A 25,948-nucleotide genomic window follows, 5' to 3' on the forward strand; every position below is an offset into this window, starting at 1 on the left:
GATGCCTATGTTGAGTCGGGTAACACTCCGCCTCAAAGGATTACAGCTCATTCTACTAGGTTAGTTTCTACTTCCTGGGCGTTTAAGAATGAAGCTTCGGTTGATCAGATTTGCAAAACAGCAACTTGGTCCTCTTTGCATACTTTTACTAAATTCTACCATTTTGATGTGTGTTCTTCTTCTGAAGCAGTTTTTGGTAGAAACGTACTTCAGGCAGTGGTTTCAGTTTGAATCTTCTGCTTATGTTTTTTCATTAAAAATTTTATTCTGGGTGTGGATTATTTTCAGCAGGAATTGGCTGTCTTTATTTTATCCCTCCCTCTCTAGTGACTCTTGTGTGGAAAGATCCACATCTTGGGTAATCATTATCCCATACGTCACTAGCTCATGGACTCTTGCTAATTACATGAAAGAAAACATAATTTATGTAAGAACTTACCTGATAAATTCATTTCTTTCATATTAGCAAGAGTCCATGAGGCCCGCCCTTTTTTATGGTGGTTTTGATTTTTTTGTATAAAGCACAATTATTCCAATTCCTTATTTTATATGCTTTCGCACTTTTTTCTTATCACCCCACTTCTTGGCTATTCGTTAAACTGAATTGTGGGTGTGGTGAGGGGTGTATTTATAGGCATTTTAAGGTTTGGGAAACTTTGCCCCTCCTGGTAGGAATGTATATCCCATACGTCACTAGCTCATGGACTCTTGCTAATATGAAAGAAATGAATTTATCAGGTAAGTTCTTACATAAATTATGTTTTTTTGCTGGGGGGGGGGGGGGGGGGATGTCCCTCTTTTGAATTTTGAAATGTTGTGAGGTATGCTAACTTCCAAATTATCTGTTAACATAGAGTGTGATGATCATTTAATCCCAAAAGAAATGTCTATGCCTCACGATTAGTTGTAAGAGATGTTTGTTAAAAATTTTGCAAACTCATGGTTGCTTAATCTTTTGAGACCCTATTTTTTTTTTGCATTAGCAGATGTGGCATTCTTAGAAACTCATATGCAATTAATGAGCCTTAACATAACTATATAGAATAAATTAATCCAAGCAAAATATAGTTTTATTGGTTTGATGTGTTTGGTCTCTCCAGGTGCCTGCAAGATGTGGTGTGTCTGTGCGGGATAGTCTAAAGAAAGCCCTAATGATGCGTGGCCTGATCCCAGAATGCTGTGCGGTGTACAGAATCCAGGATGGGTAAGACTTGCATTTTTATATATTGCACATACAAGCCTTAAAGGAGACAATAGGTTAAATAAGAGTTTGATATGTTTGATTAACGGGACTGTACAAAATGATTGCACATTTAATGCTAAATAAATGTGTTAATTGGTTAAAGAGATGTGAAACCCAAAAATGTGTTTGTGCTTCAGACAGAGCATACAATTTTAAAAAGTTTCTAATTTACTTCTATTGTCAAATCTGCTTAGTTCCCATGGTATTCTGTGTTGAAGAGATACCTAGTTAGGCGTCTGGAGCACTACATAAACACTGCTGCCATCTAGTGCTCTTGCCAATGGATAACATTCATTCAGTAACCTAAGTATGCTGCAGCTTGCCTGACCAGCTATATACTACACAGCGGTTGCTTAGAGCAGTAAACAAACTCCTATACAGCTAATCCAGGGAGATAAAATTAACGTCACCAGTGTTGTCAAGCAGTTTGTTAGCACAATATGCAGAGATTTGCAAATCATTAGGACGTGCAAGTCAAAATTACACTTTAACCCCTTAATGACTGCAACATTACCGGTACATCGCTGGTAGTTGAGTATTTTACAGGTTATAGTAGCGAGGGTCTCGCCACAAGCAGCAGGATGATGCTATTATGACCTCCCTCCCAGCTGCAGGCATCCTGGAATAGCACGGTGCCGCAGCTGGCGGCGAGACCACGCTATCAAAAATGCAATCCTCATTCAAAGAGCAGAGACTTCGCTGGTCCATTAAGGGGTTAAATTGGCATTGTTCAGATGATGTATGCTAAGACTTTACATTTTACTTCTATTATCAGATGTACTTTGTTCTCTCGCTATTTGTTAAAAACATACCTAGGTAGGCTCAGGAGCAGCAATGCACTGCTGGGAGCTAGCTGGTGATTGGTGGCCACACCCATGCTCTTCTTGTCATTGGCTCACCAGAAGTGTTCAGCTAGCTCTTGGTAGTGTATTTCTATCCTGGAACTCACTTTACAAGGGGGTTAAATACCTAGTTGGAGCATTTATTATTGCATTGCATAGAACACATTTTCTTTTTGTACTGTTTGTACCTTTTTTTAAACTGATAGTTTCAAATGCTGAAGGGGAAAATATTTGTAAAACTTAAATGACTTTTTTTTTTTTATTATTTTTTCATGATTCAGATAGAGCATGCAATTTTTAAAATAATTTCCCAATTTATTTCTTTTTAATTTTGTTTCTTGTTGTATCCTTTGAAAAGTATACCTAGGTAAGCTTAACCCCTTAATGACCGGACCATTTTTCAAGTTTCTTACCCTTAATGACAATGGCTATTTTTACATTTCTGCAGTGTTTGTATTTAGCTGTAATTTTCCTCTTACTCATTTACTATACCCACACATATTATAGACCGTTTTTCTCGCCATTAAATGGACTTTCTAAAGATACCATTATTTTCATCATATCTTATAATTTACTATAAAAAAATATAAAATATGAGGAAAAAATTGAAAAAAACCCACACTTTCTCTTGTTAAGTGTATCCAGTCCACGGATCATCCATTACATGTGGGATATTCTCCTTCCCAACAGGAAGTTGCAAGAGGATCACCCACAGCAGAGCTGCTATATTGCTCCTCCCCTCACTGCCATATCCAGTCATTCTCTTGCAACTCTCAAATAAGATGGAGGTCGTAAGAGGACTGTGGTGTTTTATACTTAGTTTATTTCTTCAATCAAAAGTTTGTTATTTTTAAATGGTACCGGAGTGTACTGTTTATCTCAGGCAGTATTTAGAAGAAGAATCTGCCTGCGTTTTCTATGATCTTAGCAGAAGTAACTAAGATCCTTTGCTGTTCTCACATATTCTGAGGAGTGAGGTAACTTCAGAGGGGGAATAGCGTGCAGGTTTTCCTGCAATAAGGTATGTGCAGTTAAAATATTTTTCTAGGGATGGAATTTGCTAGAAAATGCTGCTGATACCGAAGTAATGTAAGTAAAGCCTTAAATGCAGTGATAGCGACTGGTATCAGGCTTATTAATAGAGATACATACTCTTATAAAAGTGTATTTTAAAACGTTTGCTGGCATGTTTAATCGTTTTTTACATATGTTTGGTGATAAAACTTATTGGGGCCTAGTTTTTTCCACATGGCTGGCTTGAATTTTGCCTAGAAACAGTTCCCTGAGGCTTCCCACTGTTGTAATATGAGTGGGAGGGGCCTATTTTGGCGTTTTTTTGCACAGCAAAAATTACAGACACAGACATCCAGCTTCTTCCTGCATGATCCAGGACTTCTCTGAAGGGCTCAAAAGGCTTCAAAAGTCGTATTGAGGGAGGTAAAAAGCCACAATAGAGCTGTGGCAGTTGTTGTGACTGTTTAAAAAACGTTTTTGTCATTTGTTATTCCGTTTTTGGTATTAAGGGGTTAATCATCCATTTGCAAGTGGGTGCAATGCTCTGCTAACTTATTACATACACTGTAAAAATTTTGTTAGTGTAACTGCATTTTTTCACTGTTATTTCAAAATTTGGGAAAATTTGTCTTTCTTAAAGGCGCAGTAACGTTTTTTATATTGCTTGTAAACTTGTTTTAAAGTGTTTTCCAAGCTTGCTAGTCTCATTGCTAGTCTGTTTAAACATGTCTGACACAGAGGAACCTACTTGTTCATTATGTTTGAAAGCCATGGTGGAGCCCCATAGGAGAATGTGTACTAAATGTATTGATTTCACCTTAAACAGTAAAGATCAGTCTTTATCTATAAAAGAATTATCGCCAGAGGGTTCTGTCGAGGGGGAAGTTATGCCGACTAACTCTCCCCACGTGTCAGACCCTTCGCCTCCCGCTCAGGGGACGCACGCTAATATGGCGCCAATTACATCAGGGACGCCCATAGCGATTACCTTGCAGGACATGGCTGCAATCATGAATAATACCCTGTCAGAGGTATTATCTAGATTGCCTGAATTAAGAGGCAAGCGCGATAGCTCTGGGGTTAGGAGAGATACAGAGCGCACAAATGCTGTTAGAGCCATGTCTGATACTGCGTCGCAGTATGCAGAACATGAGGATGGAGAGCTTCAGTCTGTGGGTGACATCACTGACTCGGGGAAACCTGATTCAGAGATTTCTAATTTTAAATTTAAGCTTGAGAACCTCCGTGTATTGCTTGGGGAGGTATTAGCTGCTCTGAATGACTGTAACACAGTTGCAATTCCAGAGAAATTGTGTAGGCTGGATAGATACTATGCGGTGCCGGTGTGTACTGACGTTTTTTCCTATACCTAAAAGGCTTACAGAAATTATTAGCAAGGAGTGGGATAGACCCGGTGTGCCCTTTTCCCCACCTCCTATATTTAGAAAAATGTTTCCAATAGACGCCACTACACGGGACTTATGGCAGACGGTCCCTAAGGTGGAGGGAGCAGTTTCTACTTTTAGCAAAGCGTACCACTATCCCGGTTGAGGACAGTTGTGCTTTTTCAGATCCAATGGATAAAAAATTGGAGGGTTACCTTAAGAAAATGTTTATTCAACAAGGTTTTGTTTTACAGCCCCTTGCATGCATTGTGCCTGTCACTGCTGCGGCGGCATTCTGGTTTGAGGCCCTGGAAGAGGCCATCCAGACAGCTCCATTGAATGAAATTATTGACAAGCTTAGAACGCTTAAGCTAGCTAACTCATTTGTTTCTGATGCCATTGTTCATTTGACTAAACTAACAGCTAAGAATTCCGGATTCGCCATCCAGGCACGTAGGGTGCTATGGCTTAAGTCCTGGTCAGCTGACGTGACTTCAAAGTCTAAATTACTCAACATTCCTTTCAAGGGGCAGACCTTATTCGGGCCTGGCTTGAAGGAAATTATTGCTGACATTACTGGAGGCAAGGGTCATACCCTTCCTCAGGACAGGGCCAAATCAAAGGCCAAACAGTCTAATTTTCGTGCCTTTCGAAATTTCAAGGCAGGAGCAGCATCAACTTCCTCCGCTTCAAAACAAGAGGGAACTGTTGCTCATTCCAGACAGGCCTGGAAACCTAACCAGTCCTGGAACAAGGGCAAGCAGGCCAGAAAGCCTGCTGCTGCCCCCAAGACAGCATGAAGGAACGTCCCCCTATCCGGAAACGGATCTAGTGGGGGGCAGACTTTCTCTCTTCGCCCAGGCGTGGGCAAGAGATGTTCAGGATCCCTGGGCGTTGGAGATCATATCTCAGGGATATCTTCTGGACTCTAAAGCTTCTCCTCCACAAGGGAGATTTCATCTTTCAAGGTTATCATCAAACCAGATAAAGAAAGAGGCATTCCTAAGCTGTGTGCAAGACCTCCTAGTAATGGGAGTGATTCATCCAGTTCCGCGGACGGAACAAGGACAGGGATTTTATTCAAATCTGTTTGTGGTTCCCAAGAAAGAGGGAACCTTCAGACCAATCTTGGATCTAAAGATCTTAAACAAATTCCTCAGAGTTCCATCATTCAAAATGGAAACTATTCAGACCATCCTACCCATGATCCAAGAGGGTCAGTACATGACCACAGTGGACTTAAAGGATGCCTACCTTCACATACCGATTCACAAAGTTCATCATCGGTTCCTAAGGTTTGCCTTTCTAGACAGGCATTACCAATTTGTAGCTCTTCCCTTCGGGTTGGCCACTGCCCCGAGAATTTTTACAAAGGTTCTGGGCTCACTTCTGGCGGTTCTAAGACCGTGAGGCATAGCGGTGGCTCCGTATCTAGACGACATCCTGATACAGGCGTCAAGCTTTCAAATTGCCAAGTCTCATACAGAGATAGTTCTGGCATTTCTGAGGTCGCATGGGTGGAAAGTGAACATGGAAAAGAGTTCTCTATCACCACTCACAAGAGTCTACTTCCTAGGGACTCTTATAGATTCTGTAGAGATGAAAATTTACCTGACGGAGTCCAGGTTATCAAAACTTTTAAATGCTTGCCGTGTCCTTCATTCCATTCCACGCCCGTCAGTGGCTCAGTGCATGGAAGTAATCGGCTTAATGGTAGCGGCAATGGACATAGTGCCATTTGCGCGCCTGCATCTCAGACCGCTGCAATTATACATGCTAAGTCAGTGGAATGGGGATTACTCAGATTTGTTCCCTCTACTAAATCTGGATCAAGAGACCAGAGATTCTCTTCTCTGGTGGCTTTCTCGGGTCCATCTGTCCAAGGGTATGACCTTTCGCAGGCCAGATTGGACGATTGTAACAACAGATGCCAGCCTTCTAGGTTGGGGTGCAGTCTGGAACTCCCTGAAGGCTCAGGGATCGTGGACTCAGGAGGAGAAACTCCTCCCAATAAATATTCTGGAGTTAAGAGCAATATTCAATGCTCTTCTAGCTTGGCCTCAGTTAGCAACACTGAGGTTCATCAGATTTCAGTCGGACAACATCACGACTGTTGCTTACATCAACCATCAAGGGGGAACCAGGAGTTCCCTAGCGATGTTAGAAGTCTCAAAGATAATTCGCTGGGCAGAGTCTCACTCTTGCCACCTGTCAGCGATCCACATCCCAGGCGTAGAGAACTGGGAGGCGGATTTTCTAAGTCGTCAGACTTTTCATCCGGGGGAGTGGGAACTCCATCCGGAGGTGTTTGCTCAACTGGTCCATCGTTGGGGCAAACCAGAACTGGCTCTCATGGCGTCTCGCCAGAACGCCAAGCTTCCTTGTTACGGATCCAGGTCCAGGGACCCGGGAGCAACACTGATAGATGCTCTAGCAGCTCCTTGGTTCTTCAACCTGGCCTATGTGTTTCCACCGTTTCCTCTGCTCCCTCGACTGATTGCCAAAATCAAACAGGAGAGAGCATCAGTGATTCTGATAGCGCCTGCGTGGCCACGCAGGACCTGGTATGCAGACCTAGTGGACATGTCATCTCTTCCACCATGGACTCTGCCTCTGAGGCAGGACCTTTCAATCATCCAAATCTACTTTCTCTGAGACTGACTGCATGGAGATTGAACGCTTGATTCTATCAAGGCGTGGCTTCTCCGAGTCAGTCATTGATACCTTAATACAGGCTCGGAAGCCTGTCACCAGGAAAATCTACCATAAGATATGACGTAAATATCTTTATTTGTGTGAATCCAAGAGTTACTCATGGAGTAAGGTTAGGATTCCTAGGATATTGTCCTTTCTCCAAGAGGGTTTGGACAAAGGCTTATCATCTAGTTCTTTAAAAGGACAGATCTCTGCTCTGTCTATTCTTTTGCACAAGCGTCTAGCAGAAGTTCCAGACGTCCAGGCATTTTGTCAGGCTTTGGTTAGGATTAAGCCTGTGTTTAAAACTGTTGCTCCCCCGTGGAGCTTAAACTTGGTTCTTAAAGTTCTTCAGGGAGTTCCGTTTGAACCCCTTCATTCCATTGATATTAAACTTTTATCTTGGAAAGTTCTGTTTTTGATGGCTATTTCCTCGGCTCGAAGAGTCTCTGAGTTATATGCCTTACATTGTGATTCTCCTTATCTGATTTTTCATTCAGACAAGGTAGTTCTGCGTACCAAACCTGGGTTTTTACCTAAGGTGGTTTCTAACAGGAATATCAATCAAGAGATTGTTGTTCCATCATTGTGTCCTAATCCTTCTTCAAAGAAGGAACGTCTTTTGCATAATCTGGACGTAGTCCGTGCCTTGAAGTTTTACTTACAGGCTACTAAAGATTTTCGTCAAACATCTGCCCTGTTTGTCGTTTACTCTGGACAGAGGAGAGGTCAAAAAGCTTCGGCAACCTCTCTCTCCTTTTGGCTTCGGAGCATAATACGCTTAGCCTATGAGACTGCTGGACAGCAGCCCTCTGAAAGGATTACAGCTCATTCTACTAGAGCTGTGGCTTCCACCTGGGCCTTTAAAAATGAGGCCTCTGTTGAACAGATTTGCAAGGCTGCGACTTGGTCTTCGCTTCACACCTTTTCAAAATTTTACAAATTTGACACTTTTGCTTCTTCGGAGGCTGTTTTTGGGAGAAAGGTTCTACAGGCTGGTGGTTCCTTCCGTTTAAGTTCCTGCCTTGTCCCTCCCATCATCCGTGTACTTTAGCTTTGGTATTGGTATCCCACAAGTAATGGATGATCCGTGGACTGGATACACTTAACAAGAGAAAACATAATTTATGCTTACCTGATAAATTTATTTCTCTTGTAGTGTATCCAGTCCACAGCCCGCCCTGTCCTTTTAAGGCAGGTCTAAATTTTAATTAAACTACAGTCACCACTGCACCCTATGGTTTCTCCTTTCTCGTCTTGTTTCGGTCGAATGACTGGATATGACAGTGAGGGGAGGAGCTATATAGCAGCTCTGCTGTGGGTGATCCTCTTGCAACTTCCTGTTGGGAAGGAGAATATCCCACAAGTAATGGATGATCCGTGGACTGGATACACTACAAGAGAAATAAATTGATCAGGTAAGCATAAACTATGTTTTTTCTAACTTTGACCCCCCCAAAATCTGTTACACATCTACAACCACCAAAAAACACCCATTCTAAATAGTTTCTAAATTTTGTCCCGAGTTTAGAAATACCCATTGTTTACATGTTTGCTTTTTTTGTTATAGTGCAAAAAATACAAGTAGCACTTTGCTATTTCCAAACCACTTTTTTTCAAAATTAGCGCTAGTTACATTGGAACACTGATATCTTTCAGGAATCCCTGAATAGCCATTGACATGTATATATATTTTTTTTAGAAGACATCCCAAGGTATTGATCTAGACCCATTTTGGTATATTTCATGCCACCATTTCACCTCCAAATGCGATCAAATAAAAACAAATGTTGACTTTTTCACAAATATTTTCACAAACTTTAGGTTTCTCGCTGAATTTATTTACAAACAACTTGTGCAATTATGGCATAAATGGTTGTAAATACTTCTCTGGGATCCCCTTTGTTCAGAAATACCAGACATATATGGCTTTGGCGTTGCTTTTTGGTAATTAGAAGGCCGCTAAATGCCGCTTCACACCACACGTGTATTATGCCCAGCAGTGAAGGGGTTAATTAGGGAGCTTTTAGGTTTAATTTTAGCTTTATTGTAGTGTAGTAGATAACACAAATTATTGATCTATGCCCATTTTGGTATATTTCATGCCACCATTTCACCGCCAAATACGTTCAAATAAAAAAAAACTGTTTCACAATTTTAGGTTTCTCTCTGAAATTATTTGCAAACAGCTTGTGCAATTATGGCACAAATGGTTGCTATATCTGAACAAAGGGGATCCTAGAGAAGCATTCGCAGACATATATGGCTTTGGCGTTGCTTTTTGGTAATGATAAGGCTGTTAAATGCTGCTGCGCACCACACTTGTAATATGCCCAGCAGTTAAGGGGTTAATTAGGTAGCTTGTAGGGTTAATTTTTAGCTTTAGTGTAGAGATCTGCCTACTACCTGACACATCCCACCCCCTGATCCCCCCCCCATGACCCCCCTCAAACAGCTCTCTTCCCTCCCCCACCTCACAATTGTCACCGCCATCTTAAGTACTGGCAGAAAGTCTGCCAATACTGAAATAAAAAGCATTTTATTATTTTTTTTTTCCATACAGTCTGCAGTGATGGACCACCTCTTACCCCACAACCTCCCTGATCCCCCCCATACATATCTCTAACCCTCCCCCTCTACCTATTTGTCGCCATCTTGGGTACTGGCAGCTGTCTGCCAGTACCCTATTTGCCCCCCCCAATTTTTTTTTATTTTTTTTTACTTTTTGATATAAAACATTCGTTTTCTGTAGTGTAGCTGGCCCCCCTCAATCTACATCCCTCCCAGATCCCTTAATAAATCCCCCCCTTCAACTGCATCTGTCTTTTTTTTCTCTTACATTGTATCCAGTCCACGGATTCATCCTTACTTGTGGGATATTCTCAATCTCTACAGGAAGTGGCAAAGAGAGCACACAGCAGAGCTGTCCATATAGCTCCCCTCAGGCTCCGCCCCCCCAGTCATTCTCTTTGCCGCTCTAACAAGTAGCATCTCCACGGGAGTGTAAAGGGAATGTGGTGTTAGTTTGTAGTTTTTTATTTCTTCAATCAAAAGTTTATTTTAAAATAGTGCCGGTTTGTACTATTTACTCTGAGGCAGAAAATGATAAAGATTTCTGCGGAGAGGAAAATGATTTTAGCACCTTGTAACTAAAATCCATTGCTGTTCCCACGCAGGACTGTTGAGTACAGGAAAACTTCAGTTGGGGGGAACAGTTTGCAGGCTTAACTGCTTTAAGGTATGTTTCAGTCATTTTTTCTAGTCAAGACTTAGTAATGCTAGAAGACTGGCAAGAATCCCCATGTGGGAAAGGTAAGCCATATTCTGAGACTTAGTATAGAAGGAAGGCTTATTGAAAGGGCTCAATACACTGTTGGACACTGTTATGGGGCAATCAATTATTTTTTAAGATAATCTGACATTATACAAGTTTTATATTGCATTTAAAACACTTTTTGGGGTTTTATTCCGCATGGCATATATTTAGACATCTATTTTGGCTTGGGAAGGCCCCACAAACTCCTGAGGGAAGATGGAGGGGGCCTGAATTTCGCGCCTCAGTTGCGCAGTTGATTTTACAAACAGCTTCATGCAGATACATGTGAAGGGTCCATAGATTACTTGAGGACTTCAGAGAGGTTTATTTTCGATCAAAACTAATCCCCAAGGAAGGTAGGACCACAGCAAAGGCAGTGGCATGGTTAGTTTGCTCCGGTTTGGGCAGTAGGGGGTTAATTGACTTGAAATTTACTGTGCAATCATTTCAAAGCATTAGGATCATATGGTGAAAATTTCATAAAGATTGGATGATTTTTGGAGGTTTAGTAAAAAAGTATGCGCTTTTTATTATTTAAAGACACAGTACTGTTTTTTTTAATTTTTTCTATTTTACTGTATTTGAGTGCTTTCTAAGTCTGTTTAACATGTCTGAGCATACAGATAGACCTTGTTCTATGTGTTTAAAAGCCATGGCGGACCCCCCTTTTACATTTGTTTTTTAAGTGTGCTAACATATCCAAACATTTTAAAGACCATGCAGTGACACTTAAAAATGTGGCCCAAGATGATTCTTTAACGGAAGGTAATGAGGATAGCCCTCCTTCCTCTCCCCATGTGTCGACACCAGTTACGCCCGCGCAAGCGATGCCTAGTACCTCTAGCGCATTTTCTCCTATTACATTGCAACAATTAGCAGTAGTCATGGATAATTCCCTTGCAGCATTTCTATCCAAAATGCCTGTTTTTCCTAAAAAGCGTGATAGCTCAGTTTTAAGAACAGAGGATGAGCAATCTGAAGTTTTGGATAATTTATCTGTTGTACCCTCACAACCCTCTGACGTGGCGGTGAGGGATGTACTGTCTGAGGGAGAAATTTGTCACTCAGGTAAAATTTCTCAGCGGGCAGAATCAGATTTCTTAGCGTTTAAATTTAAGCTGGAACACCTCCGCGTACTGCTTAAGGAGGTTTTAGCTACGCTGGATGATTGTGACCCTATGGGGGTCCCAGAAAAATTGTGTAAAATGGACAAGTTTTCTCCAACATTGGTGTGTCCGGTCCACGGCGTCATCCTTACTTGTGGGAATATTCTCTTCCCCAACAGGAAAGGGCAAAGAGCACAGCAAAAGCTGGCCATATAGCCCCTCCTCAGGCTCCGCCCCCCAGTCATTCTCTTTGCCGCTCTGAACAAGTAGCATCTCCACGGAGATGGTGAAGAGTATGTGGTGTTTAGTTGTAGTTTTTTATTCTTCTATCAAGAGTTTGTTATTTTAAAATAGTGCCGGTTTGTACTATTTACTCTAAAACAGAAAAGGATGAAGAGTTCTGTTTAAAAGAGCAGTATGATTTTAGCAGCAGTAACTAAAATCAATTGCTGTTCCCACGCAGGACTGTTGAGCCCAGAGAACTTCAGTTGGGGGGAACAGTTTGCAGACTTTTCTGCTCAAGGTATGACTAGTCCATTTTCTAACAAGACTGAGTAATGCTAGAAGACTATCATTTTCCCTCTTTGGGATCGGTAAGCCATTTTCTTAGACTCATAACAGAATGAAGGCTTATTAATGGGCTATATACTGGTTGACACTCTCTTGTGGGCTAAATCGATTGCTTTATTCAATATTTATATACGGCTTGAAGTGTTTTTTAAAACCTGAGAATATTGGGGAACGTTTTTAGGCGCCAGGCAGTCGTTTAGACACCTTCCCAGTCAGGAAGGGCCTTTTACTCTAGTAGGCAGAGCCTCATTTTTTTTTTGGATGCAGTGCATGCAGCTTCATGTGAGAGGGTCTGGTGGCCATTAAAAACGTTCCTGGAAGGCTTATTTTTGTGTCGAATAACCCCCAAGGACAGGTGAAGCCGCAGCAAACGCTGTGGCTGGGACTGTAGTGGGTTTAAAGTTGCTAATTGATAAAACAGCTCCGTTTTCCTCATTTAAGGGGTTACAATCTTGAAAATTGGGGTGCAATACTTTTAAGGCATTAAGACACTAGGGTGCAAATTTGGTAAAGATCGGATATTTCCTTCATAGTTTTTCACATATCCAGAAATAAAGTGTGCTCTGTTTAACATTTAAAGAGACAGTAACGGTTTTGTTTAAAAACGGTTTTATTGCATTAATAGCCTGTATAAGCCTGTCTAACATGTCTGTACCTTCAGATAGATCATGTTCTGTATGTATGGAGGCCAAGGTGGCCCCCCCTTCAAATGTATGTGATAATTGTGCCATGGCGTCCAGACAAAGTAAGGACAGTACTGTCACATTTAATAAGGTTGCCCAAGATGATTCCTCAAATGAAGGTAGTGGGGATAGTTCTTCATCCTCTCCTTCTGTGTCAATACCAGTTATGCCCGCGCAGGCGATTCCTAGTACATTTAGCGCGCCAATGCTTGTTACTATGCAACAATTAACGGCAGTAATGGATAATTCTATAGCTAATATTTTATCCAAAATGCCAGCATTTCATAGAAAGCGTGATTGCTCAGTTTTAAATACAGTAGAGCAAGAGTGCGCTGACGATAATTTATCTGTCATAACCTCACACCAGTCAGAATTGGCAGTGAGGGAGGGTTTGTCGGAGGGAGAAATTTCTGATTCAGGAAGAATTTCTCAACAGGCAGAACCTGATGTTGTGACGTTTAAATTTAAGTTAGAGCATCTCCGCGCCTTACCTAAGGAGGTACTAACTACGCTGGATGATTGTGACTCTTTGGTCATTCCAGAAAAATTGTGCAAAATGGACAAATTCCTAGAGGTCCCGGTGCACCCTGATGCCTTTCCGATACCTAAAAGGGTGGCGGACATAGTGGCTAAGGAGTGGGAGAAACCAGGCATACCTTTTGTCCCACCTCCTATATTTAAGAAAATGTTCCCCATGGTCGACCCAAGGAAGGACACATGGCAAACAGTCCCTAAGGTTGAGGGGGCAGTTTCTACGCTAGCCAAACGCACGACTATTCCCATTGAGGACTATTGTGCTTTCAAAGATCCTATGGATAAAAAATTGGAGGGTTTGCTTAAAAAGATTTTTGTTCAGCAAGGTTTCCTCCTCCAACCAATTTCGTGCATTATTCCTGTCACTACTGCGGCGTGTTTTTGGTTCGATGAACTAGAAAAGTCGCTCAATAAGGAGACTCCATATGAGGAAGTCATGGACAGAATTCACGCACTTAAGTTAGCTAATTCCTTTATTTTAGATGCCGCTTTGCAATTGGCGAGGTTAGCGGTGAAAAATTCAGGGTTTGCAATTGTGGCGCGCAGAGTCTTGGTCGGCGGATGTATCTTCCAAGACAAAATTGCTTAATATTCCTTTCAAAGGTAAGACCCTTTTTGGGCCAGAATTGAAAGAGATTATTTCAGACATCACTGGGGGAAAGGGCCATGCCCTCCCACAGGATAGGCCTTTTAAGGCTAAGAATAAGTCAAATTTTCGTTCCTTCGTAACTTCAGGAACGGACCGTCTCCTAACTCTGCAGCCTCTAGACAAGAGGGTAACGCTTCCCAGGCTAAGCCAGCTTGGAAACCAATGCAAGGCCAGAACAAGGGTAAAAAGGCCAAGAAGCCTGCTGCTGCTACCAAGACAGCATGAAGGGGTAGCCCCCGATCCGGGACCGGATCTGGTAGGGGGCAGACTCTCTCTTTGCTCAGGCTTGGGCAAGAGATGTTCCGGATCCCTGGGCACTAGAAATAGTCTCTCAGGGTTATCTTCTAGAATTCAAGGAACTTCCTCCAAGGGGAAGGTTCCACATGTCTCGCTTATCTTCAGACCAGATAAAGAGACAGGCATTCTTACATTGTGTAGGAGACCTGTTAAAGATGGGAGTGATACACCCAGTTCCAACAGTGGAACAAGGTCAGGGGTTTTACTCAAACCTGTTTGTAGTTCCCAAAAAAGAGGGAACTTTCAGGCCAATTCTGGATTTAAAAATTCTAAACAAATTCCTCAGAGTTCCATCGTTCAAAATGGAAACCATTCGAACAATTTTACCTACAATCCAGGAGGGTCAATATATGACTACCGTGGATTTAAAGGATGCGTACCTACATATTCCTATCCACAAAGATCATCATCAGTTCCTAAGGTTCGCCTTTCTGGACAAACATTACCAGTTCGTGGCTCTTCCATTCGGTTTAGCCACTGCTCCCAGAATTTTCACAAAGGTGCTTGGGTCCCTTCTAGCAGTTCTAAGACCGAGGGGCATTGCATGGCACCTTATCTAGACGACATTCTAATTCAAGCGTCGTCTCTTTCCAAGGCAAAGGCTCATACAGACATTGTTCTAGCCTTTCTCAGATCTCACGGGTGGAAGGTGAACGTAGAAAAGAGTTCCCTGTCTCCGTCAACAAGAGTTCCCTTTTTGGGAACAATAATAGATTCTTTAGAAAGGAAGCTCTTCCTGACAGAGGTCAGAAAGTCAAAGCTTCTAAACGCTTGTCAAGTTCTTCACTCTATTCTGCAGCCTTCCATAGCTCAGTGCATGGAAGTAGTAGGATTGATGGTTGCAGCAATGGACATAGTTCCTTTTGCTCGAATTCATCTAAGACCATTACAACTGTGCATGCTCAATCAGTGGAATGGGGACTATGCAGACTTGTCTCCCCAGATTCAAGTAGACAAGGTAACCAGAGACTCACTCTGTTGGTGGTTGACTCAGAATCACCTGTCTCAGGGAATGAGTTTCCGCAGACCAAAGTGGATCATTGTCACGACCGACGCCAGTCTATTAGGCTGGGGCGCGGTCTGGGACTCCCTGAAAGCTCAGGGTCTATGGTCTCTGGAAGAGTCGCTTCTCCCGATAAACATCCTGGAACTGAGAGCGATATTCAATGTGGGCTTGGCCTCAACTAGCGAAGGCCGGATTCATAAGATTCCAGTCGGACAACATGACGACTGTAGCTTACATCAACCATCAGGGAGGAACAAAGAGTTCCTTGGCGATGAGAGAGGTATCCAAGATCATCAAATGGGCGGAGGATCATTCCTGCCACCTATCTGCAATTCACATCCCAGGAGTAGACAACTGGGAGGCTGATTATTTGAGTCGTCAGACTTTCCATCCGGGGGAGTGGGAACTCCACCCGGAGGTCTTTGCCCAGTTAACTCAATTATGGGGCATCCAGACATGGATCTGATGGCGTCTCGTCAGAACTTCAAGGTTCCTTGCTACGGGTCCAGATCCAGGGATCCCAAGGCGACTCTAGTGGATGCATTAGTGGCGCCTTGGTCGTTCAACCTAGCTTATGTGTTTCCACCGTTTCCTCTCCTTCCCAGGCTCGTAGCCAGGATCAAACAGGAGAAGGCCTCGGTGATTCTGATAGCTCCTGCGTGGCCACGCAGGACTTGGTATGCAGACCTGGTGAATATGTCATCGGCTCCACCATGGAAGCTACCTTTGAGACAGGATCTTCTAGTACAAGGTCCTTTCGAACATCCAAATCTAGTTTCTCTGCAGCTGACTGCTTGGAAATTGAACGCTTGATTTTATCCAAGCGTGGGTTTTCAAGTTCAGTGATAGATACTCTGGTCCAAGCCAGAAAACCTGTGACTAGAAAGATTTACCATAAAATATGGAAAAAATATATCTGTTGGTGTGAATCCAAGGGATTCTCCTGGAGTAAGATTAAAATTCCTAAGATTCTTTCCTTTCTCCAAGAGGGTTTGGATAAAGGGTTGTCAGCGAGTTCTCTAAAGGGACAGATTTCTGCTTTATCTGTTTTGTTATACAAACGCCTGGCAGCTGTGCCAGATGTACAAGCTTTTGTACAGGCTTTGGTCAGAATCAAGCCTGTTTACAGACCCATGACTCCTCCCTGGAGTCTAAATTTAGTTCTTTCAGTTCTTCAAAGGGTTCCGTTTGAACCTTTCCAAGATAGTAACCTGATATCTATGGAATGTAAAGTTCTGTTTTTGGTTGCTATTTCTTCTGCTAGAAGAGTTTCTGAATTATCTGCTTTGCAGTGTGATCCACCCTATCTGGTGTTCCATTCAGATAAGGTCGTTTTGCGTACCAAGCCTGGTTTTCTTCCAAAAGTTGTTTCCAACAAGAATATTAACCAGGAAATAGTTGTTCCTTCTCTGTGTCCGAAACCAGTTTCAAAGAAGGAACGTTTGTTACACAATTTAGATGTAGTCCGTGCTTTAAAGTTCTATTTAGAAGCAACAAAGGATTTTAGACAAACCTCTTCTTTGTTTGTTGTTTACTCTGGTAAGAGGAGAGGACAAAAAGCTACTGCTACCTCTCTCTTTCTGGCTGAAAAGCATTATCCGATTGGCTTATGAGACTTCCGGACGGCAGCCTCCTGAACGAATCACAGCTCACTCCACTAGGGCTGTGGCTTCCACATGGGCCTTCAAGAACGAGGCTTCTGTTGATCAGATATGTAAGGCAGCGACTTGGTCTTCTCTGCACACTTTTGCCAAATTTTACAAATTTGATACTTATGCTTCTTCGGAGGCTATTCTTGGGAGAAAGGTTTTGCAAGCCGTGGTGCCTTCTGTTTAGGTAACCTGATTTGCTCCCTCCCTTCATCCGTGTCCTAAAGCTTTGGTATTGGTTCCCACAAGTTAGGATGACGCCGTGGACCGGACACACCAATGTTGGAGAAAACAGAATTTATGCTTACCTGATAAATTTCTTTCTCCAACGGTGTGTCCGGTCCACGGCCCGCCCTGTTTTTTTAATCAGGTTTGAAAAATTTCTTTCTCTATACACTACAGTCACCATGGCACCCTATAGTTTCTACTTTTTTTCTCCTAACCATCGGTCGAATGACTGGGAGGCGGAGCCTGAGGAGGGGCTATATGGGCAGCTTTTGCTGTGCTCTTTGCCATTTCCTGTTGGGGAAGAGAATATTCCCACAAGTAAGGATGACGCCGTGGACCGGACACACCGCTGGAGAAAGAAATTTATCAGGTAAGCATAAATTCTGTTTTTAGAAGTCCCTGTATACACTGATGCGTTTCCGATCCCTTAGAGGGTGGCGGATATTGTGACTAGGGAGTGGGAGAGACCAGGCGTACCTTTTGTCCCCCCCCCTATCTTTAAGAAAATGTTCCCCATAACTGACCCCAGGCGGGACGCGTGGCAGGCGGTCCCTAAGGTAGAGGGAGCAGTTTCAACACTAGCTAAGCGCACAACTATACCAATAGAAGACAGTTATGTTTTCAAAGATCCTATGGATAACAAATTAGAAGGGTTACTAAAGAAAATATTTGTTCAACAAGGTATCCTTCTTCAACCAATTGCCTGCATTATTCCTGTAACTACTGCAGCGGCTTTTTGGTTGAGGCGCTGGAGGAGTCGCTCCAGAGGGAGACTTCATATGACAAAGTCATGGATAGAATTCATGCTCTAAAGCTGGTTAATTATTTCATTACAGATGCCGCTTTACAATTAACATAAATTAGCGGCGAAAAATTCTGGTTTTGCCATTGTGGCGCTCAGAGCGCTCTGGCTCAAATCATGGTCGGCTGACGTGTCGTCCAAAACAAAATTACTTAATATTCCTTTCAAGGGGAAGACCCTATTCGGGCCAGAGTTGAAAGAAATTATTTCAGATATCACTGTGGGAAAGGGCCATGCCCTTCCACAAGATAGACCTTTTAAGGCTAATTTGCGCTCCTTTCGCAGCTTCAGGAGCGGACCTGCTTCATCCTCTGCAACCTCAAAGCAAGAGGGTAACGTTTCCCAGCCCAAAGCAACATGAAAGCCTTTGCAGGGCTGGAACAAGGGTAAACAGGCCAAGAAGCATGCTGCATGAAAGGGTAGCCCCCGATCCGGGACCGGATCTAGTAGGGGGCAGACTTTCTCTCTTTGCTCACGCTTGGGCAAGAGATGTTCCAGATCCCTGGGCATTAGAAATTGTTGCTCAATGGTAACTTCTAGAATTCAAAGACTCTCCCCCAAGGGGAAGGTTCCACATTTCTCGTTTGTCTTTAGACCAGACAAAGAAACAGGCGTTCTTACGCTGTGTAGAAGATCTTCTAAAGATGGGAGTGATACACCCAGTTCCAACTGCAGAGCAAGGACTGTGTTTTTACTAAAACCTGTTTGTAGTTCCCAAAAAGGAAGGAACTTTCAGGCCAATCCTGGATTTAAAAATTCTAAACAAATTCCTCAGAGTTCCATCATTCAAAATGGACACCATTCGGTCAATCTTACCATTGATCCAGGAAGATCAATATATGACTACCGTGGATTTAAAGGATGCGTACCTACATATTCCTATCCACAAAGATCACCATCAGTTCCTAAGGTTCGCCTTTCTGGACAAGAATTTTCACAAAGGTGCTAGGGTCCATTCTAGCGGTACTAAGACCGCGGGGCATTGCAGTAGCACCTTATCTGGACGACATATTAATTCAGGCGTCGTCTTTTCAAAGAGCCAAGGCTCATACAGAAATAGTTCTGGCCTTTCTAAGGTCTCACGGGTGGAAGGTGAACATCGAAAAAAGTTCTCTGTCCCCGCTCTCAAGGGTTCCCTTCTTGGGAACGCTAATAGACTCGGTAGAAATGAAAATATTTCTGACGGAGGTCAGGAAGTTAAAACTTTTAACTACTTGCCGAGTTCTTCATTCTGTTCCTCGGCCTTCTGTGGCTCAGTGCATGGAGGTAATCTCAGACCACTGCAGCTGTGCATGCTCAAACTGTGGAATGGGGATTATGCAGATTGTCTCATTAGATACAAATGGACCAGAAAACCAGAGATTATCTTCTCTGGTGGTCGTCTCAGGATCACCTGTCTCAGGGAATGTGCTTCCGCAGACCAGAGTGGATCATTGTCACGACCGATTCCAGTCTGTTAGGCTGGGGTGCGGTCTGGGACTCCCTGAAAGCTCAGGGCCTATGGTCTCGGGAAGAGTCTTTTCTCCCGATAAACATTTTGGAACTGAGAGCGATATTCAACACGCTCCAGGCATGGCCTCAACTAGCGGAGGCCAGGTTCATCAGGTTTCAGTCTGACAACATCAAGACTGTAGCGTACATCAATCATCGGGGAGGAACAAAGAGTTCCCTAGCGATGAAGGAAGTATCCAATATCATCAAATGGGCGGAGGATCACTCCTGCCATCTATCTGCAATTCACATCCCAGGAATAGACAACTGGGAGGCGGATTTTCTGAGTCGTCAGATTTTTCACCCGAGGGAGTGGGAACTCTTTCCGGAGGTTTTTGCTCAGTTTACCCAGCTATGGGGTATTCCAGAGTTGGATCTGATGGCGTCCCGTCAGAACTCCAAACTTTCTCTTTACGGATCCAGGTCCAGGGACCCTAAGGCGGCATTGATAGATGCTCTAGTAGCACCTTGGACCTTCAATCTGGCTTATGTTTTTCCACCGTTTCCCCTTCTCCCTTGTCTGGTAGCCAGAATCAAACAGGAGAAGGCTTCAGTAATTTTGATAGCGCCTGCGTGGCCACGCAGGACTTGGTATGCAGACCTAGTGGACATGTCATCTGTTCCACCATGGACACTGCCATCGAGGCAGGATCTTCTAATTCAAGGTCCATTCAAGCATCCAAATCTAGTTTCTCTGCAACTGACTGCTTGGAGATTGAACGCTTAATTCTATCTAAGCGTGGGTTCTCTGGATCAGTTCTAGATACTTTGATCCAGGCTAGAAAGCCTGTCACCAGGAAAATTTACCATAAGATATGGCGGAAATATCTTTGTTGGTGTGAATCCAAGGGTTACTCGTGGAGTAAGATTAGGATTCCTAGGATTTTGTCTTTTCTCCAAGAAGGATTGGAGAAAGGATTGTCAGCTAGTTCCTTAAAGGGACAGATATCTGCTCTGTCTATTCTGTTTCACAGGCGTCTGACGGAAGTACCAGACGTTCAAGCGTTTGCTTAGGTTTTAGTCAGAATCGAGCCTGTCTATAAACCTGTGGCTCCTCCATGGAGTCTAAATTTAGTTCTTTCTGTCCTTCAAGGGGTTCCGTTTGAACCTTTACATTCCATAGATATTAAGTGATTATCTTGGAAAGTTTTGTTTTTGGTAACTATTTCTTCTGGTTGAAGAGTTACAGAATTGTCTGCTTTGCAGTGTAATTCACCCTATCTGGTGTTTCATGCAGATAAGGTTGTTTTGCGTACAAAACCTAGTTTCCTTCCGAAAGTGGTTTCTAATAAGAATATTAACCAGGAAATCATTGTTCCTTCTCTGTGTCCTAATTCAGTTTATAAGAAGGAACGGCTGTTACACAATCTTGATGTGGTTCGTGCTTTAAAATTCTATTTAAAAGCAACTAAAGATTTCAGACACACGTCATCCTTGTTTGTTGTCTATTCTGGTAAGAGGAGAGGTCAAAAAGCTATCGCTTCCTCTCTTTTTCCTTTTGGCTGAAAAGCATTATCCGATTGACTTATGAGACTGCTGGACAGCAGCCTCCTGAACGAATTACAGCTCTTTCCACCAGAGCTGTGGCTTCCACATGGGCTTTCAAGAATGATTCTTCTGTAGAACAGATTTGTAAAGCAGCGACTTTTTACAGATTCGATACTTTTGCTTCTTCGGAGGCTATTGTTTTTTTTTTGGGAGAAAGGTTTTGCAAGTAGTGGTGCCTTCCGTTTAGGTTACCTGACTTGTTCCCTCCCTTCATCCGTGTCCTAAAGCTTTGGTATTGGTTCCCACAAGTAAGGATGAATCCGTGGACTGGATACACCAATGTAAGAGAAAACAGAATTTATGCTTACCTGATAAATTTCTTTCTCTTACGGTGTATCCAGTCCACGGCCCGTCCTGGCAATTAAGTCAGGTTCAAATTTATTTTTTTGTAAAACTACAGTCACCACTGCACACTATGGTTCTCCTTTTTTCTCCTAACCGTCGGTCGAATGACTGGGGGGGCGGAGCCTGAGGGGAGCTATATGGACAGCTCTGCTGTGTGCTCCCTTTGCCACTTCCTGTAGGGATTGAGAATATCCCACAAGTAAGGATGAATCCGTGGACTGGATACACCATAAGAGAAAGAAATTTATAAGGTAAGCATAAATTCTGTTTTTTTTTTTTTTTTTTTTACATGAGTAGATATTTTTCGCTCGCACGAATGCACCCCCCCCACCCCCCGCCACAACCACGGACAATGCAATATTGGATCCGATCGGGACTCATAAAGACACATACAGCCTACGCTAGTGACATAAGCTGCTCCCACCCACCAACGAATGTTTTACCATCAATGGCCGATGCAGAGAGGGTCACAGAGTGGCCCTCTCTGCATCGGTGGGTAAAATAGGGGATTGCAGTGATGGCTCAATATTGAGGCATCACTACAATCCCTTGTAAGCAGCTGGAAGCGATCATGATCGCTTCCAGCACTTCAAACAACAGAGGACGTGCCAGGTACATCAATTGTCATTAAGGGGAGCTTTTTCTATGACGTACCTGGAACGTCCTCGGTCATTAAGGGGTTAAAAGCTGCTGATTGGTGGCTGCACATATATGCCTCTTGTCATTGGCTTTCAGCTTGCTGCCATTAGTGTATTGCTGCTCCTTCAACAAAGGATACAAAGCGAGCAACGAACATTTAATAGGAGTAAATTGGAAAGTTGTTTAAAACGGTCTGATCTATCTGAATCATTTAAAAAGAGAAAAATTGTGGGTTTCATGTCTCTTTAAAGCTTTACAAAGTGTAGCAAAAATCAAGCTTTTTGAATGTGAAATATTTGTGTACAAAATAATCATTTTATTCTTCTAAATAAAAAATCTGGCAGGGAGAAGAAACCCCTCGGCTGGGATACTGATATCTCTTGGCTTACCGGTGAAGAACTTCATGTAGAAGTGTTGGAAAACGTGCCACTCACTACCCATAACTTTGTAGGTATAATGTAACCAGACTTCTGAAAACCCAAGCATAAATGAGGTCTCATTCTCCGATTATTTAAATAATTAAACCTACATTAAGCTTCACTGTTTTAATATAACTTGGGATTCATTTGATCTTGTCATTAGTGTTCCCCACAGAAATTGTTGCCAGTTTGGTAGCATAATAAAGAAGCTGTATGGGGGCAGTGTAATACTTTTTACTATTCAAAGCACAATTGAATTGCCTAATTTAATATACATTTAAAGGGACACTAAATCCATTTTTTTTTCTTTCATGATTCAGATAGAGCATGCAATTTTAAGCAACTTTCTAATTCATTCTCTTGCTATATTTATTTAAAAAGTAGGAGTGTAAAGCTTAGGAGCCGGACCATTGTTGGTTCAGAACCTGGGTTACGCTAAATGTAGCCACCAATAAGCAGGCGCTATCCATGGTTCTGAACCTAAAATGGGCTGGCTCTTAAGCTTTACATTCCTGCTTTTTAAATAAGGATAACAAGAGAATAAAGAAAAATTGATAATAAGAGTAAATTAGAAAGTTGCTTAGAATTGCATGCTCAATCTGAATCTTTTAACATACATTCATTGAAAATATTTAGCTGAGGGTGCGCTCATGAAAAAGGTCCTGGGTAAAACCAGGAGTTATTTTTTATTTATTTTCGATTTGAGGTTCTTCTTCAATAAAATAGGACAATTTTCATACAATAAATCCAGTATCCAAGTATTTTTTTTCCCCTTTAAAATCTGATTTTAAGATCTGTACAATTTATTGCACTACTATAAATAAACCCTTATCCTGATAGAGATATTATTATTAGATATAGATAGAGATATATAGATATATACAAAAATATTTAAAATTAGGGGGAGGTAAAAGGTGAGTTTAAAATCCTTCACTACGCAAAAAATATAGAGAAAATATCTTGTGTAGTTCATTAACAAATCTAGACAGACCAGAAGGCTTGTTTTTTTCCCACAGAAAACCTCTAGAATAAATTTGTTTCCAATGCAGCAAAGGATTCTGGGTAAGATATGCAAATTCGGTTCACAATGACGCACCTTTTTGCTTCAAGTCTGCTTTTCAGCAGATTTCCTTAACGCCAAAACATCACTGTTCACACAGCTTATAAGCTTTGTTAGGGCTAGTGCAGTGATTCATAACCATCCCAGGACAGACTGTTTCGTAGTTATTGCTATTTATCAGCTGGGAGAAGTTGATTTCGGGAAAAATACAACATTTAAAATTAGGCGGTGGTAAAAGGTGAGTTTAAAATCCTCCACTACGCAAAAAATATAGAGAAAATATCTCATTGTGTAGTCCATTAACAAATCTAGACAGGCCAGAAGGCTTGTTTTTCCCACAGAAAACCTCTAGAATACATTGTTTCCAATGCAGCAAAGGATTCTGGGTAAGATATGCAAATTCGGTTCACAATGAGGCACCTTTTTGCTTCAAGTCTGCTTTTCAGCAGATTTCCTTAACGCCAAAGCATCACTGTTCACACAGCTTATAAGCTTAGCTAGGGTTAGTGCAGTGATTCATTACCATCCGAGGAAGATTTGAATCACTGCTGGGTGAAGTTGATTTTGGGCAAAATACAACAACATTTAAAATTATGGGGAGGGTAAAATGTGAGTTTAAAATCCTCCACTACGCAAAAATTGGAAACAATGTATTCTAGAGGTTTTCTGTGGGAAAAACAAGCCTTCTGTCCTGTTTAGATTTGTTAATGAACTACAGAAGATATTTTCTCTATTTTTTGCGTAGTGGAGGATTTTAAACTCACATTTTACCTCCCCATAATTTTAAATGTTGTTGTATTTCTCCAACATAGGTGTGTCCGGTCCACGGCGTCATCCTTACTTGTGGGATATTCTCCTCCCCAACAGGAAATGGCAAAGAGCCCAGCAAAGCTGGCCATATAGTCCCTCCTAGGCTCCGCCTACCCCAGTCATTCTCTTTGCCGTTGCACAGGCAACATCTCCACGGAGATGGCTTAGAGTTTTTTGGTGTTTAAATGTAGTTTTTGTTCTTCAATCAAGAGTTTGTTATTTTAAAATAGTGCTGGTATGTACTATTTACTCTGGAACAGAAAAGAGATGAAGATTTCTGTTTGTAAGAGGAAAATGATTTCTTTCATGTAATTAGCAAGAGTCCATGAGCTAGTGACGTATGGGATATACATTCCCACCAGGAGGGGCAAAGTTTCCCAAACCTCAAAATGCCTATAAATACACCCCTCACCACACTCACAATTCAGTTTTACAAACTTTGCCTCCGATGGAGGTGGTGAAGTAAGTTTGTGCTAGATTCTACGTTGATATGCGCTCCGCAGCAAGTTGGAGCCCGGTTTTCCTCTCAGCGTGCAGTGAATGTCAGGGATGTGAGGAGAGTATTGCCTATTTGAATGCAGTGATCTCCTTCTAAGGGGTCTATTTCATAGGTTCTCTGTTATCGGTCGTAGAGATTCATCTCTTACCTCCCTTTTCAGATCGACGATATACTCTTATATATACCATTACCTCTGCTGATTCTCGTTTCAGTACTGGTTTGGCTATCTACTATATGTAGATGAGTGTCCTGGGGTAAGTAAGTCTTATTTTCTGTGACACTCCTAGCTATGGTTGGGCACTTTGTTTATAAAGTTCTAAATATATGTATTCAAACATTTATTTGCCTTGACTCAGAATGTTCAACTTTCCTTATTTTCAGACAGTCAGTTTCATATTTGGGATAATGCATTTTAACATTTTTCTTACCTTAAAATTTGACTTTTTCCCTGTGGGCTGTTAGGCTCGCGGGGGCTGAAAATGCTTCATTTTATTGCGTCATTCTTGGCGCTGACTTTTTTGGCGCAAAAATTCTATTTACGTTTCCGGCGTCATACGTGTCGCCGGAAGTTGCGTCATTTTTTGACGTTATTTTGCGCCAAAAATGTCGGCGTTCCGGATGTGGCGTCATTTTTGGCGCCAAAAAGCATTTAGGCGCCAAATAATGTGGGCGTCTTATTTGGCGCGAAAAAATATGGGCGTCACTTTTGTCTCCACATTATTTAAGTCTCATTTTTTATTGCTTCTGGTTGCTAGAAGCTTGTTCTTTGGCATTTTTTCCCATTCCTGAAACTGTCATTTAAGGAATTTGATCAATTTTGCTTTATATATATGTTGTTTTTTCTCTTACATATTGCAAGATGTCTCACGTTGCATCTGAGTCAGAAGATACTACAGGAAAATCGCTGTCAAGTGCTGAATCTACCAAAGCTAAGTGTATCTGCTGTAAACATTTGGTAGCTATTCCTCCAGCTGTTGTTTGTATTGATTGTCATGACAAACTTGTTAAAGCAGATAATATTTCCTTTAGTAAAGTACCATTGCCTGTTGCAGTTCCTTCAACATCTAAGGTGCAGAATGTTCCTGATAATATAAGAGATTTTGTTTCTGAATCCATAAA

At 42.1% G+C, this 25,948-nt stretch overlaps 1 protein-coding gene across 1 annotated transcript in view; it reads left to right on the plus strand.

The window, feature by feature from the left end:
- BRAF (B-Raf proto-oncogene, serine/threonine kinase) overlaps window positions 1-25,948 on the plus strand; it is a 375,820-nt gene that overhangs the window by 49,257 nt on the left and 300,615 nt on the right. The window contains exons 2-3 of the mRNA XM_053719002.1: window positions 1,101-1,204; window positions 22,386-22,488. Coding sequence (XP_053574977.1) covers window positions 1,101-1,204; window positions 22,386-22,488 — 207 coding nt within the window. The remainder of the gene's footprint in view (window positions 1-1,100; window positions 1,205-22,385; window positions 22,489-25,948) is intronic.

Source organism: Bombina bombina, chromosome 6, assembly GCF_027579735.1.
Source record: "Bombina bombina isolate aBomBom1 chromosome 6, aBomBom1.pri, whole genome shotgun sequence".
Taxonomy (NCBI): domain Eukaryota; kingdom Metazoa; phylum Chordata; class Amphibia; order Anura; family Bombinatoridae; genus Bombina; species Bombina bombina.